Raw genomic sequence first — 16,658 nt, forward strand, 5'->3', positions numbered from 1 at the left:
AGTTATTGGGTGATGCCTGATCGCCTGATTGGGGTATAGCCGGGGATGAAAGAATAATATACAAAGAACAAGGAATAAAGAATAATGAACGATAGTTTGATGCTTAGGAGGCTGGGAATTGATCTTTAGCTCTCTCCTGGCTAAAGACCACCTGATCTTAGGTCTGTCCTGGCTAAGATCTGATCTTAACTCTGGCTGAGACCAAGATCTTTGGATTAGTCGGTGTTTATGATTATACAATATAGCTGGGGACATAAAGCAGATTTAGGGAATAGCAAAACTAATGCACTAATGAGCCAGGTTTGGAAAAGGGGAGTAACTGTGTACTTGTGAACGACAGGTCACAGTTAAGAAGCCACCTGTTGTACTATCTTTCAGATTGTAGCTAGAAAGCCACCTGCATTATCTTTAGCTAGCATTTGATCTTGGAGAATGGCTGCACAGAATCATAATTCCTCAGCTATATTGTTTTCTTGGTATTAGAGTCGTTACAATTGCATCAGTCATTGAGATCTCAATTGTGACCTTTGGTATAGGGAAGTCCATACACCAGCTGAAGCGTCAATTAGCAATTCACATTTGGGCCTTGGAATGACTCATAATTGTAATCAGTAGCTGAATTCATAAGCCAATTCAATAATATCTAAAGCTTGCTCCTTGTAGTTTCAAGCTGGTCCCCTGCAGGACCTGACTCCCCCAAATTGGTGTTTCCAGTATGTCAGGCAGTCTGGACTTGGGAATGACATTGAGGTGTCCCACAAGAACAATGGTTCCTTTTCTAGACTGTGGATCTTCAGATTGATAATTCTGCCATTTTCGTTTCATTTCCTGAAAGTCAGGGTCAGCTTGTGAAAAGATATTAAACAATATGCTAAACATGAAATGTCAATCCTCTCTCTAAACTTTCTCTATTCAGAGCATCAAATGAATGAAGACTTTATTGGGTTTTGTAGTGGGGTTTTGATTTTTGGTCATTCATCCAAGAAAGAAGTTTGAAAAGTTGGGCACTGTTAATGATTGTGTGCCCATGTCCTGGCTAAAACACCATGACTGTTTATGAAAAGTATCGTTTTTTTTTTTTTTCGGTACTGGGGATAGAACTCGGTATGAAAAGTATCTTTAATAAAGCTGGGTTAGTTTGGCTTGGAAAAAAAAATCTTTGAAATTCATTAAGTTTAAGAAAAGGAAGGTTGAGCCGCTCCCTGCCTCGCAAGTGCAAAGTCCTGAGTTCGATCACCCGTATCAAAAAAAAAAAAAAAAAAAAGGTAAAAAACATATATGTGTAAGTGTGTATGTATATATGTATATATTCATACTTTTATATTCCTTAGCTTTGTATATGTCTAAAAATGTATGCAGGATCTCTGGAAGGATATCCAAAAAGCTGGAAATAAGTTTTTTAAAAAATTCACTCTGTATCTACCAGCACTGTTTTTTGTTTTTTTTTAAACTATGCCAGGTGCTTTTCGCATAACAAAAACAAAACAAAACAAAAGGGGCCACTTGCTTAATATTTCTTCATTGTTCTAATACATATCCTTAAGGCTGTTGAGGTTTGATTTTTTTCTTTCTCGGTATAGAAAGTGGAGATAAGTCTGCAGCTTATTTTACATACTAGTGTAACTAGATAGTCAAGTTCCTCAATTAAAAGTACAAAAGCCATTACTCAAAAAACCAAATAATTCCATTATGCAAGTTGAATTCTTATGTAAACAGTAACTTTCATGTACATATTTCAAAAAGCTTTTATACATGATTAGAACTATTATTATAAAGAAAGTTTGGTATGAGCTCTGAATTTTTTGAGTAATGTGCATTCTAATCTTAATCATATGTAGTTCCACATATTATATTACATATTCATGATTAAAGATGTGAAGAATAATGTATCATCATTTTTGTCTTTTGGCATTATTTGGTAATATTTTGTGATAGGATGGTTAATTATCTGTACATCCCTAGAGCCTGAGAGGGCCTTGCCAATTAACCACAAAATTAAACATGCCTAAGGACTTATTAATCAGGAGCAATAATATAATTAGGTTGAAGTAATTTGATGCCTGGTATCAAGTAACCCTGATATTATGCACACATGGTGCACACTTTCTAGTAGAAAATGGTAGACATTTAATGAAGGTAATTTAATGTCTACTCTGAAGGATGAAAATATTGCCTCACACGATCTATTCTGTGAAAGTATCAGTATTCACACAAATTCAGTCTAAATTCAGACTTTCAAAATGTATTGCAAGAATATCATGAAATATTTTAGATTTGAGCTAAATGCTCAGAATGTTTTAGCTAATACAGATCTTAAATTTGGAGTCACAGTTGTTTAAAAAGCTGTATAAATATGAAACATTATTCTAAGTTAAACAAGTTCAATAGTAGGACAGTGGTGACAGCCCTTGTTAAAGGTGTAGTTATTATTTTCTGAATAGAAACAATTTAAAACACCTATCAAAGTCTTTCAAGACCCTTTTATAGCATTCATTTGGAGTCTTACATCATCACTACACATTTTAGACTTTGTCTCCTTGGACACTCACATAACCAAAGCACCATATATTATTTCAAGCATACAGACTATTAGAATATAGTTTTCTCTATTTCCAAAACATTGCGACAGCTGTTACACTTACATAGAATAATCTCTCTGTCACTTAAAGGTTTGTAAAGTCAATGGAGAGGGGTGAGGATTGAATGTTTGTCTAATGCTGGGTGCTTTTGTTCTACTCAATATAACAAGGGTAAAAAGTAGAACCCTTGGAGGCCTTTAGTATTTAAAATGCAAATCTTAGGTGCAGGTTAGCCCATTTTTTGTTCTCAGTAAATATTTGCTACCTGAGGTTTTGGTTATTTTTGTTCCATGAAGTACAGTGGAAACAGAAAGCTCACTGGTTCTTTTGCTATTGTTTCTCTAGGACAGCATAGCCAAGGACAGGATTCTGCCGCTCACAGCAGTTGGCATGCACTTAGCCCAAGCAGTGAAAGCTGGCTACTCCCTGGATATGGAGCGGGCAGGGCTGACTCCAGAGATTCAGAAGATTATTGCTGATGTTATCCGAAACCCTCCCATCAACTCAGGTGATGAGCAGGGTCTACCCACAGCTTTAATGACTTGAGTCACTGAACCCAGATGAAGTAAACAAGCAATCAGCTAATGTTTTTCCCTTTAACAGCATTGACCCTTTGTGGTGCTTTGAAAACCTTACTTTTTTTTTAGTCTATTGGTTTGAGAAAAGCAGTCTTTCCATTATCACTCACGGGGAAAGAAGACAAAATGATTTTTTTCCTTTTTAGCTTCACGTTACATATTTCCTACCTATCTCCAAACAGGGCACATTTACCTTTTTCTATTTTTTACTTAATCACATGCAAAACCCACATTTTTCTCTATATTCATTCCCAACAGCTTACTGACCGCCCATTTTCCCGAACCTTTTTGATTCCTCATTGATAGTTTCACTTGAGTGTCCTCTTTAATCAACATGGTGTATTGTGACATGGGGCAGAGGCCAAGCTCTGTAGCCCTTGGAGAAGGGTTTTCTCTTGGCCCTGTGCTACAGAAGCTCTACTGTGCTCATCAAGGTTAATGAAGCCCTTTCATTCCTGCAGAATTTTTTTTTTTTTTTTAATTTTGAGACAAGGTCTAAGTTGCCCAGGCTGTGCTTGAACTTGAGATCCTTCTGCCTCAACCTCCCAGAGTACTGGGATTACAGGCATGTGCTACCACACCTGGTTTGTCCTGCTAAATTTTTAAGTAGTGATTCATTTTTTACAGTACAGTTGAAATATATTAGGGCATTTTCCCCTTAAATGTAGAAATGTAAACTTAGTGTGTTATAATGTAATAAATCTGCTACATATTTTTAGGCTGTTAGGACATGACAATGGCCTTAAAAAAGCTTTCTCTCTAAGCTGTATGAATAATTTCTTTTTAGTGACGTATTTTTTACCACATGGAAGCAACTGTAACATTCTCCCCAAGAATTTGGAAAATAAGGGAAATAAGATCACTTTCTGAAATCACAGGCAGTACTGTACTAATCAGAGCAAAAGTAAGTCACCATAAAAGCAGCATTATTTCTAGGCTTGTGCAAGACTTGACTGAAGGTGTAAAGCACAGGGACCTCCACTACTTCTGTTGATCAACAGTAGAAGCACAGGAGAAGGAGAGACATAGGCAACTGATGGCACTCATCCGAGATCCAGGGGTGAGGAGTGGGGACCAGTGAGATTTCGGCTGTGTTAAGTCCTGTGGCTATGTTATGTTGTGACCCTATTTGAGAAAGACTCTTGACAAGTGGTTCTTCTCTGTTTTGTCCTAGCTTTCTGGTTATTATTTGATTTCCCATGTATATCTACAGGGAAAGCATGCTGTAGTCGTGCTAATTTGAATGTATGATGATCGTGCCTGCATAATTTTGTGAACTTGGTCAGTATGGATTTGTTAAGGTTAAATTAAGCTTCTAAGTTTGAAAACCAAAGGGCCAAGCCCTGGACTGTGTAGTTAAATATCCAGGGTAATTTAGCTGTCAGTCATCTTATGAGAAAATCAGCTCTCCTGGCCACATTCCAGTCTTTCTAACATCAGCAGCCATTTTGCTAGAAATTAGAGCAGAAGGAGGAAAATAGTAATGACTTTGTAGAACCAGATTATGGTTGAATAAACCTGTTTCTCCAATGCAAAATGGCAGTGTTTTAGGGAAAGTCAAAGATTCAAATGCCTTCTAGGTTTTAATACTCTGGAATTATTTTTGCATTATAAATATTTGTCTTTTAGGAGTCAGAAAAATATGTCTTTTGATAAGATGTTGAGCAGTAGGCAATATTCTTCAAAAGAGTTTGTGCAGCTTTTTACTTTTTTTTAGTACTGACAATCATGTTTGCTGTCATTTGGCTGCCTTTCTTGAATGCTGAAGACTGACAGATGGTGTCGGCCTTGTCAGTAAGAGCGAAGGCACTGGCAACAGATAGATCTGTGTTCCAATCTTGGCCCTACCATTGTGTAGTTAATGTGACTGTTGGCAAATGAAGCTAATCTCCCTGTGTCTTGTTTCCTTCCTTCTAAAATGAGGAAGGATAATATTTCCTCTTACAGAATTGTGAGAAATAAGTTAGATACTACACAGAAAGCCCTGGTGCATGGTAAATAGTTGGTAAATGGTGGTGGTGAAAGATGATGATGATAGAAGTAGATCTTATAGCATCATAAAAATACCTTTAAAATGTGATTACTTTTATTCACGATCCTTTTTAATAGCTAGTTAAAGATGTATGAAGTTAATAAATTATCATATTAGGAGGAAGGTTTCAAAACCTGCACACTGGTCCCTTGGTATCTGTGCGGGAATCAGTTTCATGACATTCCCTTCTCCCCCACCATAAATAGTAAAATCTGTGGATACTGAAGTCTCTCTTATAAGATACTGTGGTATTTTTATGTAACCTACACACATCCTCCTGTACACTTTAAGTTATCTCTAGATTACATATAACACTACGATGTAAATGCTATGTAAATAGTTATTCTGAAATATTTATGAAATGACAGTAAAAAGTATGTATGTGTTCCATACAGATGCAAATTTAAAAAAAAAAATTCAATCTGTTGGTGAATCCAGGACGTAGAGCCTGTAGATGTGGAAAAATTATGGCAGGTTGTAATAATCTTTTTTTTAATGTGTACTTGTACTGAAGAATTCCCATGCAGTGTTCCTGAGTGAACATAAAATGAGTGTTTTAGACTCAATTCATTATTGGTAGAGGAAAATGGTAGAGAAAGATTTCAGATTGTATTATTCAGCCAGATATTGACAGTATCTATTTTATTTGGGAATGGTAGAGAATGGGAGTATTGTTAATTTCATTTCTAAATCATATAGTCATAAAGTTATGGAGCTTTAGATTTTAAAAAGAAATTGGAAAACTTAAATTTTCTCTTTCCTTGTTCAGAAATATGAAAGTGAGGCCTAGAAAGTTGCAAAACTGTTTAATATCATGTCTAGGGTTAATGACAAAGACTTTCTTTGTACTATACCTTGTTTGAGTTGTGCTGCCAATTAACTTGAAGGAAATATATAATTTGTAGTTCTGATACAGGATTTAGGTTTATAAATCTGTAACTTGATGAGTAAAATAAATTAATTATATTCAGTTTAATATCTTGTAGTATCTAGTACATATTTAGTACAGTGGACCCTTGACTTACAAACTCCATCCATTCCCAAGGGCTGGTTATAACTCAAGTTGGTTGTAAGTCAATACAGCTGAGATCTGGATGTTTACCTGGGTACATGCTATAGATAACAAGAGGCAGATGAATCTTCCATTAACCTAATTAATCCACATTGTTCATATGTCAGGCTGGTTGTAACTTGAGGGTCCACTGTACTCGGTGCATTATGAGTTTAGCAGTTTCTGTCTATGATGTTAGATAACTTCTAAATTAAGAAATATAGGTGCTGCGGGATAGAGCCCAGGGATCTGCGCATGCTAGGCCAGCACTCTGCCACTGAGCTACATTCCCAGCCTTCAGTATTTTGCAAGAAGCACGTAATATGTTTATAATCAATTGTAGGGAAGTGGAAATCAAAACTACATTTGGATTCCATGTCACCCCAGGAAGAATGGCTACCATCAAAAATATTAAGAAAACAATAAATGGTGGCAAGGCTTTGTGGGGAAAAGGAACACTTCTGCACTGCTGGTGGGAATGTAAATTGGTATAGCCGCTATGCATATCAGTATGGAAGTTTCTCAAAGAACTAATAGAGCTTCCACTTGATCCAGCTATATCACTCCTTAGTATACAACCCAAGCAATTAAAGTCAGCATACTTTAAAGACACTGCACACCCACCTTTATTGCAGCACAATTAACAACAACCAAAATATGGAATGAGCCTACGTGTCCTTCAACAGATGAATGGATTATAACAAACAAATAAACAAACAAACAGGGATTTAGCTCAGTGGCACTGCACCTGCCTTGCAAGCTCAAGGTCCTGAGTTCGATCTCCAGTACAAAAACAAAACAAAACAGACAGATGAATGGACAGAGAAGATGTGCACTATATACACAATGGAGTATTATTCTGCCACAAGGAAAAATGAAATTCTCTCATTTGGAAGAAAATGGATAGATCTGGAAACCATCATGTTAAGCAAAAAAAGCCTGACTCAGAAAGACACATATTGCATGTTCTCCTTAATATGTGGAATCTAAAAAAACTGACAAGAATGTGCCAGGTGTGGTGGTGCACGGCTGTAATCCCAGTACTAGGGAGGCTGAGGCAGGAGGATTCCTGTGTGTTCAAGGCCACCGTGGGTTATACAGTGAGTTCAAGGATAGCCTGAACTACATAGCAAGACCTTGTCTCAACAGGCAAAAACAAAACACAAAACAACAACAAAAAGACAAGAAAGTTGAAGGGAGACTATTATTAGACAAGAAGAAGGGAATAAGAGAAAGGGGGAGAGAGTGTAAGGGCACCAGGTAATGGGGGAATGGATATGAACAAAATATATACATTGAAGACTTTCCCAAAAAAATGTGAATGGGGGAGGGGGATGAAAATAAAGTATGTTATGTGCATGTACAAATCTGCCAACATTTATCTGTATAATCAATAAAAAATGAATGGAAAAATTTAAAAAATTAAATATGAAAGTGAAAATATATAAAGATGAAAAAAGCATTGTAATTGAATAGTTCAATTCAACAAATATTGGGGAGATGAAAAAATACTTCATAATCAAACATTATTAGTAAAACATTGGGTTTTATCACCATACAGAAAGTATATAATAGTAAGTAAATTTTTACTTAGAGATAAATATTAATTGAAATTTTGAAGAATAGTATATTTAAAAATATACCTATTTATATTTTCTGTTAATACGTTGTATTTAGTTTGAACATAAAATATTAAAAAGTGCATTTTTTTGGTAGCTTGCTTCCAAAGCCAAAATAGTTGAAGTTAAAATGGTGGTGGTAACCATGAGCTCTCACTTCTTTTGATAGTACATTTGTATATCTAAGATATTAGGTATTGAGGTGAGATTATGCCTTTGGATTGTTTTTATTTGGTAAAATAGTATCTGTTTTCTTGAGAAAACATCAAGGTTATTAAAATATGAGAAATGAAGATATATACTACTTTAATAATTCAGATGTAGCCTTATCACCTGATACAATTTTTAATGAACAAATTTGATACCTAAATTTTGTACAATACAGAATTGAGAAATTTTCTATATTATAACATAATCCGTACCTATGATAGTATGGATTTTTAAAAAATTGATTTGCAAATATTACATTTAGAGCATAAGAAATTAAGGCTGTATAATTTATCTAATTTTTAATAACAAAAGCATTCGCAAACTGAGTGTATAATGTTGGAAGAACGTAGTTGAAACAGTGTTTTATTTGTAAGAGATTGCCACATAATTTGTAGAAGGTGTGAAGATATTGACACAATCTGAATTAGTTATTTTGAGTCACAAAAATTAATAGTTCCTTGATTCTGAAAATATGACCTATTCCCCCCCCCCCCCCGGAAGCGCAGATAGTTAATAAACATTTTAAATAATTGATGTATTTTGTGATGCTATAATATCCATTGAAAGAACCTTTTTGTTAGAATCTTATTTATCAGTATGATTAGGTTCTATTTTAATAATAAGCTATCTTTAAGAAAAATTAATTTGTATTAGATATTTGAAATTTGAAGCAGTTTCCTTTAGAAACCAAAGGATTGTTTTGATTCTTGGCAGCCTACAGAAAATAGCTTGAAACATAGTTTATGCAGAATTATAAGTTCACCTGTCTTGAAGTCAAGGGGTTCAGGTGATGCAGGAGTGAGGAGCATATGTTTGTATTCCATTCAGTTCTGTAGGGCTATTGGTTTTGAGGAAAAGTAACTTTGGCAACCTTTCTTCCTTTTTACAAAATATTTTATTTCCACCTCATCGGTTTTCAGAAATGTTCTGCATGATTTGTTTTAAAATTTTTTTTCATCTTTTACAGATATGAGTAAAATTAAACTAATTAGAATGTTAGTTCCTGAAAACATCGACACATACCTTATCCACATGGTAATTGAGATTCTTGAAACTGATCATGACAACAGACTGTTATGCCAGCCTTCAAGTGATTCCAGCATAAAGAGATGTTTCCCCAACTCTGAAGAGAGCTGTTCAAGTTCTAAAAGAAGCAAGGAAGATGTAGGCACTAATACCAAGGTGTTAATTATATGCAGAATTTTCATAGTGTTGGTTTGTTTAGTTTGCAAGTTCTAATGCTAAAATGATGTGTTTTTTGAACTGTTATAAATTCTAATATAAGGTTACTTCTTTATCTGTGTGCTATATTTCCTTTGCTTTTCATAATATGATCTGAAAAGAGTGATTTTTTTAAAAAGACAGTAAAAGGAGAAGATGGTCCATCTGTTTATTGAATAGAATGGCAGCTGAAATTTTACCTGTATTGGCTTCAGAGCCTAAAAGTTCTTTTTGCTTTCAAAAGTGTAGTTAATAGATTTAAGCATAAGGGAATTTATATGGTTAATGAAAACAAACTAGTTTGTGCATCATTCTGTTGTTTATCATGCTCTGTTACTGTTATATCCTATATATATATGTATAGGATACAAGGATAATTGTTGCTCGTGATTCTGAGAATTCTACAATTCTTATGGATAATCAGATAAGGACTACAAATGTAGTAATATTTTAAGTGTATTAAAATCAAGTGCTTGAAAAATTATTGTTCAGTGAATTATATGAGATAAATAATTATGGAAGAATAATTATTCTTTGGCAAGATGACTCTATTAAAATGACTGTGTAAGTCTGAATTTGACCTTCAATATCTTCCAGGTCTAAAATTACATTACTGCTTGATAAAAATTATTGAGCTTTTAATAATTTACTAAAAATTATTTTAGTTCCTAAATAATAAATTTAGTGTAATAACCAGAAGTTGATATTTACATTACAAGATTAGAGACTCTTAGTTCTAAGATAACTTTGATTTCCAAAAATTAAACTTGGGCTGGGGATTTAGTTCAGTGGCACTACACCTGCATCACAAGTGCAAGGTCCTGAGATCCTGAGTTCGAATCCCGGTAACACACACAAAAAATTAAACAACTTCTCAGAATAGCTTAAAAAATAAAGGGAACTGATGCTTTTAAATTCTGTACTTCCGTTGGATTTGTATATAGTTACATTCTAGATAACCCAATGAGATTTAATTAATTGGAAATTTTAACTTTTTATAATTGACTGGCTAGAAGATGGATAGTAAAGAAAATATATTTTGGGTAGAATTAATGAAATTAGGCTTTTATGCCCAGGTTTTAATTTTTGTAATATGTACTATGTGCCTAAGAGCTCCTATTTTTTTCATAATTTCTACCTGTCAATGCAGAAATAGGTGTAACTTGTTATTTTTACATTTATAGTAAAATAATGTTTTAATTACACATTAGCATTTCTGCTTTTCCTCTATTGAAATAACATTAAATACTAATAGGAAAGTGATGAGAGAGTAAGCCTACTGGATTCTAAAAGGTATAGCTAAGTTAGCCCTTTTCCCCATTTAGGAGAATAAGGATACTAGGGCAGGAAAGTAGACTAAGGGGAAGTCAGTCCATAAAAGCATCTTTTCTTCCCCAGCTTCCCTGTATAGAAAGCTGCTCTGATTACAGTAGAATCTGGGCCTACATAGTTTCAGAACCTTTTATATGTTAACATTCATCCTCTTTAGAACCTGGGTTCTAACCTTTCTTCTATTTCATCTTATAATTCTGTGGCTTCCGATAAAGTCACTAGAATAAATTCTTCTTATTAGCTATTACACTGTTATAGCTACATCCATCATGTTTGCTATTAAAATAGAAAATCTTGCCTTTGTTTAATGGAAGAAGACTGTGTCTCGACATTGGTAGTTGTGATTCAACATGTCTAGGAACACAGTGGGTTCTTTGTAGTTTTTTTCTTATTTGGGAAAGTTTTCTTAAATTATGGTTTTAAAATGTATTTCTAGAAAGCTTTTATAAATTACACTTTTCAGTATTTTGTTCCATTGCTTTTTATTTCTTTTTCAGGCTTCTACTATATGTTGGATCTTCTTTATATACAGCTTCACTCACTATTTGTCACTTATATCTTCATTGTTCATGAATAACTTTTTTTTTTGGTGGCACTGAGAATGGAACCCCTGAGTTGGAGGCCAGACTGAGCTACACAGAAAGAACAACAAAGCACTTTTAGTTTTACACACCAGAGAAACTGTTGCTCATTTTCATGTAAAATTTAGTTTTCCTACGCTTTCAAAAGAAGGCAGGGTCAGGATAGCTTTTCCAGTTTCATACTGTTCTCTCTATAATGTTTTTGTGTAATGTTTAAAATATGAAAACTTGAGGGCCGAGGATTTAGCACAGCAGCACAGCGTCTGCCTAACAAGTGCAAGGTCCTGAGTTCAATCCCTGGTACCAAAAAAAAGAAAAGAAAAGAAAAGAAAAACTTGGTTTATAAGCTATATACTACATGTTTACTGGGCTTTCTTTTCTGTTTGTGTCTCTTGTACCTGTCCCACTTGATTTTGATTTAACTCCAGCAGTTTCTTCTGAGTGTCGGGCCTCCTCCTGGAAGGCAGCCTTGGCTGGTCACAGTTCATTCAAGCCAGCTGCCCTAGCCGCTTCAGATGCTTAGTGGGGACTTCTTACACCTATTGCTGTTAGGGTGGTCAGAAGCCCTTCCACTTTCAGATGCTGTTTTTACATTATTCCATGATGCTTTCCATAGTCTATCTGTGGGCTCTTTTGGGGTTCTCTGAAATTTGCAGATAACTTATTGCTTGCCATTATTTCTCCCATACAGATTTATTTAGCATGCAAGCATTAATGGCTACCCATTGGTGTTTTGTTCTTGCTTGCTTATAGTTTGGCTTTCCTGAAGAAACCTACACATTTAGCTTCATTGTAAATATAGCAGATGAGTTTTAGTTTTGCTGTCTAATTCTGTTTTATTGCTGGGATTCATAAATATTTAAAAACTATATTGTGGTTGCCACTATCTTACCAGTATGTTCTCCTCCTATATTACTTGGGTCCATAATGTTAGGATAAATAAATCAGCCACACAAACTTAAACATTGAATAGTTATTCCTGTATGAGAAACCCCAAACACAAATAAAGAGCAAAATAAAAGATAGATAATAGAAAGTAGGGAGATAGATCTTTTTTTAATGGGAAGGAGATGGGGGTGAGGGAAGAATTTTGAGATGTATTTTGTACATATACCAACTCCTCACAAGGACTGTGGTCATTATGTACTGCAAACATGTACTAATAAAAAATAAAAATGGGAAAAAAGAGAAAAGTGCAAGGTATACCTATTTTTGTATTCTTTAAAACTTTTATAGGCTGATGAAAAACATCTTGATAATTTTTTACCTAAAGACAAAGGTCACAGAAATTCATTAAACCTAGCTTCTTGGAATCAGCCACTTGATGATCCAGAGCTAGAGGATTTACTTTCAGATTCTCGTTCACAAGTAAGTTATGAAAATAGTTTTGATGATAAGTGCATTAGGCTTGGTAATTAATAATTTTTGGTTTTTTAGTTACAGATGAGATTAAATGTGAATTTGTTACAGATTTCTCTATTTGCTTAGGTATGTACATGTACATATAATCAGGAAATGAGTTAATGTTTTCTATTCACAATTTATCAGTAATAGCTTTGTAATATAATTTGAAGTTTCCTAAAGTGGTAAGTAGCTCCTTAAAATGTTATTATGATTGCTGGAAATTTAGTGTTCTACTGATGAAGGAAATACAGTAGAAGACATTTCAATCTAGTGACCTAAACCTCGTGATTAAGATCTCTTCAGATACTTATTGTAGAGACTCAGAAGACATACACAGTGTAAATATCCTCCCCTTTTTCATTGAAATAAGATTATTATAACTGTAGGGTGAATCCTGAGGATCATATTCTATATAATAGTATAGGATATAAGACTTTAATGGTATTAGCTACAAGTTAATGAGTAACAAGAAAGTGTTATGTTTTTGATATTTTATGCATATTCTCATTTAACTCCAGATAATTCAGTGATGTTATATGGTATCATTCCCATTTTCTGTGTGACGAAATTAAGGTTTAACATGTATAAGATCATACATTTAGTAGGTGGATCAATTAGAAATCAAAACTAGCTCTTTCTTGTTTTAAAGTCCATCTTTATTCCGTGACATTAGACTACCATAAGACTCGGAATTTCTCCTGTATTTTATTACTGTTCAGGTGTCTCAGCGTATTTTACTCTTTGTCTTTATTACAATTTTAACTCCCCGTACCCCTTTAAATGCACTCAGGGGTTCAAACTCTAATTGCAGCACCTGTGTTTGTCTGTGACTATAAGGGATTTGATATTAAGATCTTTTGAGAAGAATAAATATTGCTGACTTTTTGGTGGGGGGTTGAACCAAGGCCCTTGTGCATACAAGCATATTCTCAGTCACTGAGCTACCCTCCTGGCTCTGGATCCATTTTTTTCCCTCTAACAAAATGCTTTTTCTTTATGCCACTTTATATTTCTAACACTTGTTATTCCCTAGTCTAATTTTATAATATCTTTCAGTAAATATAAATCTCATTCGTTCTCCTAGTTTTCTCCTCCCTGCTTGGAAATTGATATTCAGGAACAAAGTTGCCATACCTTAGCCTTCTTTCCTCTAGCTTTTGCAATAATGTGAGTAGCCTTTTCTTCTACATTAGATTTCTTCACTTGATCTTAGCCAAAAGGCCAAGAAGGGATTACATTAGATTTCTTTACTTAAGCTGGAGCACCTAATAGTTCTTACCTTTTTCAGATAAAAAATTTGTCTTCTGCCAAGAATCTTTTGGTTTTTTCTTTACCCTTAAATATTTTAAAACATTATTTAATGTAGAAATTATAATAAAACATAGCAAGCAATTGATAAACACTAGATAGATAGATAGATAGATAGATAGATCATTCTCGAAGTGAAATAAATTATACCATAGTTATACCTTAGGCTAAGGGGTACAGTGTAACTTAGATAAAATTACCCTATTACATATTATAAAAGTGTTCAAATATTTACAATAACTGCTAGAGCCCAAGGAGTGATAATGTTAGAATAATTTGTTTGTCAGGTTATTCTGAGGATCTAGTGCTCTAACTGAGTTCTCAATTTATGCCATTATAGGCTTATGCAACACTTACTTACTTAAAATTGTTTTATATTTCTCATGTGCTGATGGTATAGTACCCAAATACTACCTTTGTGTTCTTAAGTCCCTACCACCCAGGGACTTTTAACGTAAGGTTCAGAGGGTTTTTTAGTGCATGAGCCTGTAAAATTGCATGCAAAGCATTGTACATATATACATTTGTCCTTTTCTCTGGGAAGTGGACCTGTGGTTGTCAGCAAATTCTCAAAGGAGTCTATTAGACAAGAAATGTTTTTTTATTCCCATTTATCATTTTCCATTTATTCCACTTAATGAGTTTTTTGTTTGTTTGTTTGTTTGTTTGTTTTTTGAGTGTCTTCTATGTCTTGACCAGTGTGCAAGGTGCTGATTATGATCGGACCACTCCCCTAGTCCATCTACTGTTGTCAATGTTAGATATTAATATTGTGTTTTAGATGCTAAATATAATTAATTTTGAATGTGTCTTTGTCTTCCTCAGAACATTAAAGTGAGCATTTTTTATTAACTCAAAACACATACATATGGGATGTAGATGTGAAATAATGTCCAATTTTTAACTTACCAAATGAAGATCTGGACTTGGGTGTCCAGTATGGGTGCGAAGGAAATTAATTGCCTAAATAGATGATACAGTGATTTTTTTACTCACTCATTTATTAATTTTTTGACCTGGAAATAAATTCTGTAGATGTAACTATAGTGGACCCTTGACTTACAAACTCAATTCGTTCACAAGGGCTGGTTGTAACTCAGGTTGTTCAATTGAAGGCTCAGGCTCCTTTACATAGCCTTCAAAGTCTCTCTCCTGTATACAGGTAGATCTTAGTGTCCTTAGAGAGACACTGGCCCAGGATTTCTCAACTCCACACAGGAAAGGATGTTGTAATGTTCCTTCCAGAACTCTTTAAGGGTTAAATCCGTATCTGAGACCATCTGAAAGCACGAGCAGTCAGCATTCAGGTCATAATTCAAGACTTTGTTTGTAAGTTAAAACAAATTCTGGTTGAAACCCAAATTGTTCATATGTCAGGCCAGTTGTAACTCAAGGGTCCACTGTATTTGTTTTGGTTTGATGGGGAGGGGTTGAAGGGGTAGGTGTATAGTTATGGCATGTTAACTTTGTTTTACAGTGACAGATGCATGTTACTTTGTTTGCAATTGATTAACATTTTCAGTAGGAAAAATATGTCTTTTTCTTTCTATTTTCTATAGATGTCACCTGCAACCTCAAAGAGAAACTTACCTGAGTGGTTTACCAAAGGAAATGAGACCATTGTCGATACAAGCAAGAAACCAGTGGCCAAAACAAAAAAGACAGGTCTTTTTAGTTAAGTTGGCAATTAACAGAACAATTTTGTGTATCTTACTGCATTATAAAAGCTATATTTCATTTCTAAAAGGAGTAATATTTTACCTTAAAAATTATTTTAATCCCAAAGTGAACCTGACCTATATATTGAAGGACTAGCATCTTAAATCAGCCTTCTACAGTTCAGATCAACTCTTTGGGACTTCTAAGAACCTAAGTGATTGTATCATGCAATAATAGAATATTAAATTAGATTTACTTCAAATTACTTTCAGGAACTGTGTTACTGCCCTGTTCTTTAATCAGTTTATTGCAAAAATATATTTGGAAAATGTAATGTGTGGTAATTTAATAAAAATAACACATTAATATTGTGTGGTGATTGTAGGATATAAAATATTTTTGTTACCAAAATTTTGTCTTATACATATAAAAGAGCATAGCTATTTTACAAATTGTCTTTACTATCATTCAAAGCAGTTTTTATACGCATTGTTGGATGTCTAGTAGTTGACCAGATCAATGAAAATGAAGCAACATTTTGGATTTCATTAAGTGGGGAAAAAATGTAATTAAAAAGGCTTCTAATTGCACTAGCAACTATGCAATTTGTATTTTCTACACAAGTTCTGTTATTTTTCAAATAATAAAATAATTTCCCTCCTACTGAATATTATAAAGATACGTGTAGTGTATTTTCACATACCTAATTCAAGTACCTTTATTATTTGAGGATGTCAGAATTGATTCTACTGTCTCTTACATAACACAAATAAATATATAAAACTCATACTCTGGGCCAGGGATTTAGCTCAGTGGCACCACGCCTGCCTTGTAAGCTCAAGGTCCTGAGTTCAGTCCCTGGTACCGGAAAAAAAACAAAAAAACAAAAACCAAAACTCATACTCTGACCTAGAATTGGATAAGCCGTGGTTATAACTTTAAGCAGTTTGCCATACAGTTTATGCATTCCAAAACCTTTAACTTTTCTGTAAATAAAAATGTTGTTAATAAAGAAGAAATACAAGTTTGTTTCAGGAGAACTAGAAATCCAGAGAAGTAAAAAACAAAAACACTGTAATCACCC

At 34.2% G+C, this 16,658-nt stretch overlaps 1 protein-coding gene across 10 annotated transcripts in view; it reads left to right on the forward strand.

Moving 5' to 3' along the window:
- The window catches only part of Wrn (WRN RecQ like helicase), a 169,281-nt gene extending 153,341 nt beyond the window's left edge, over nt 1-15,940 (forward strand). For 3 of the 10 annotated variants that reach the window (XM_087217239.1, XM_087217240.1, XM_021236848.2), the window contains 4 exons: nt 2,925-3,087; nt 9,037-9,251; nt 12,440-12,571; nt 15,475-15,779. In XM_087217239.1, coding sequence (XP_087073365.1) covers nt 2,925-3,087; nt 9,037-9,251; nt 12,440-12,571; nt 15,475-15,594 — 630 coding nt within the window. In that variant the 3' untranslated portion in view covers nt 15,595-15,779. Of the gene's footprint in view, nt 1-2,924; nt 3,088-9,036; nt 9,252-11,119; nt 11,365-12,439; nt 12,572-15,474 lie in introns of those variants that run through there. The other 7 variants (XM_013076106.3, XM_087217242.1, XM_021236843.2 and 4 more) reach the window with 6 other exon arrangements.
- Nucleotides 15,941-16,658: the final 718 nt, after the last annotated feature.

The sequence above is a fragment of the Heterocephalus glaber genome, unplaced genomic scaffold, assembly GCF_053883595.1.
Source record: "Heterocephalus glaber isolate CG9 unplaced genomic scaffold, H.glaber_assembly_v1.0 deba00001461, whole genome shotgun sequence".
NCBI classification, from domain to species: domain Eukaryota; kingdom Metazoa; phylum Chordata; class Mammalia; order Rodentia; family Bathyergidae; genus Heterocephalus; species Heterocephalus glaber.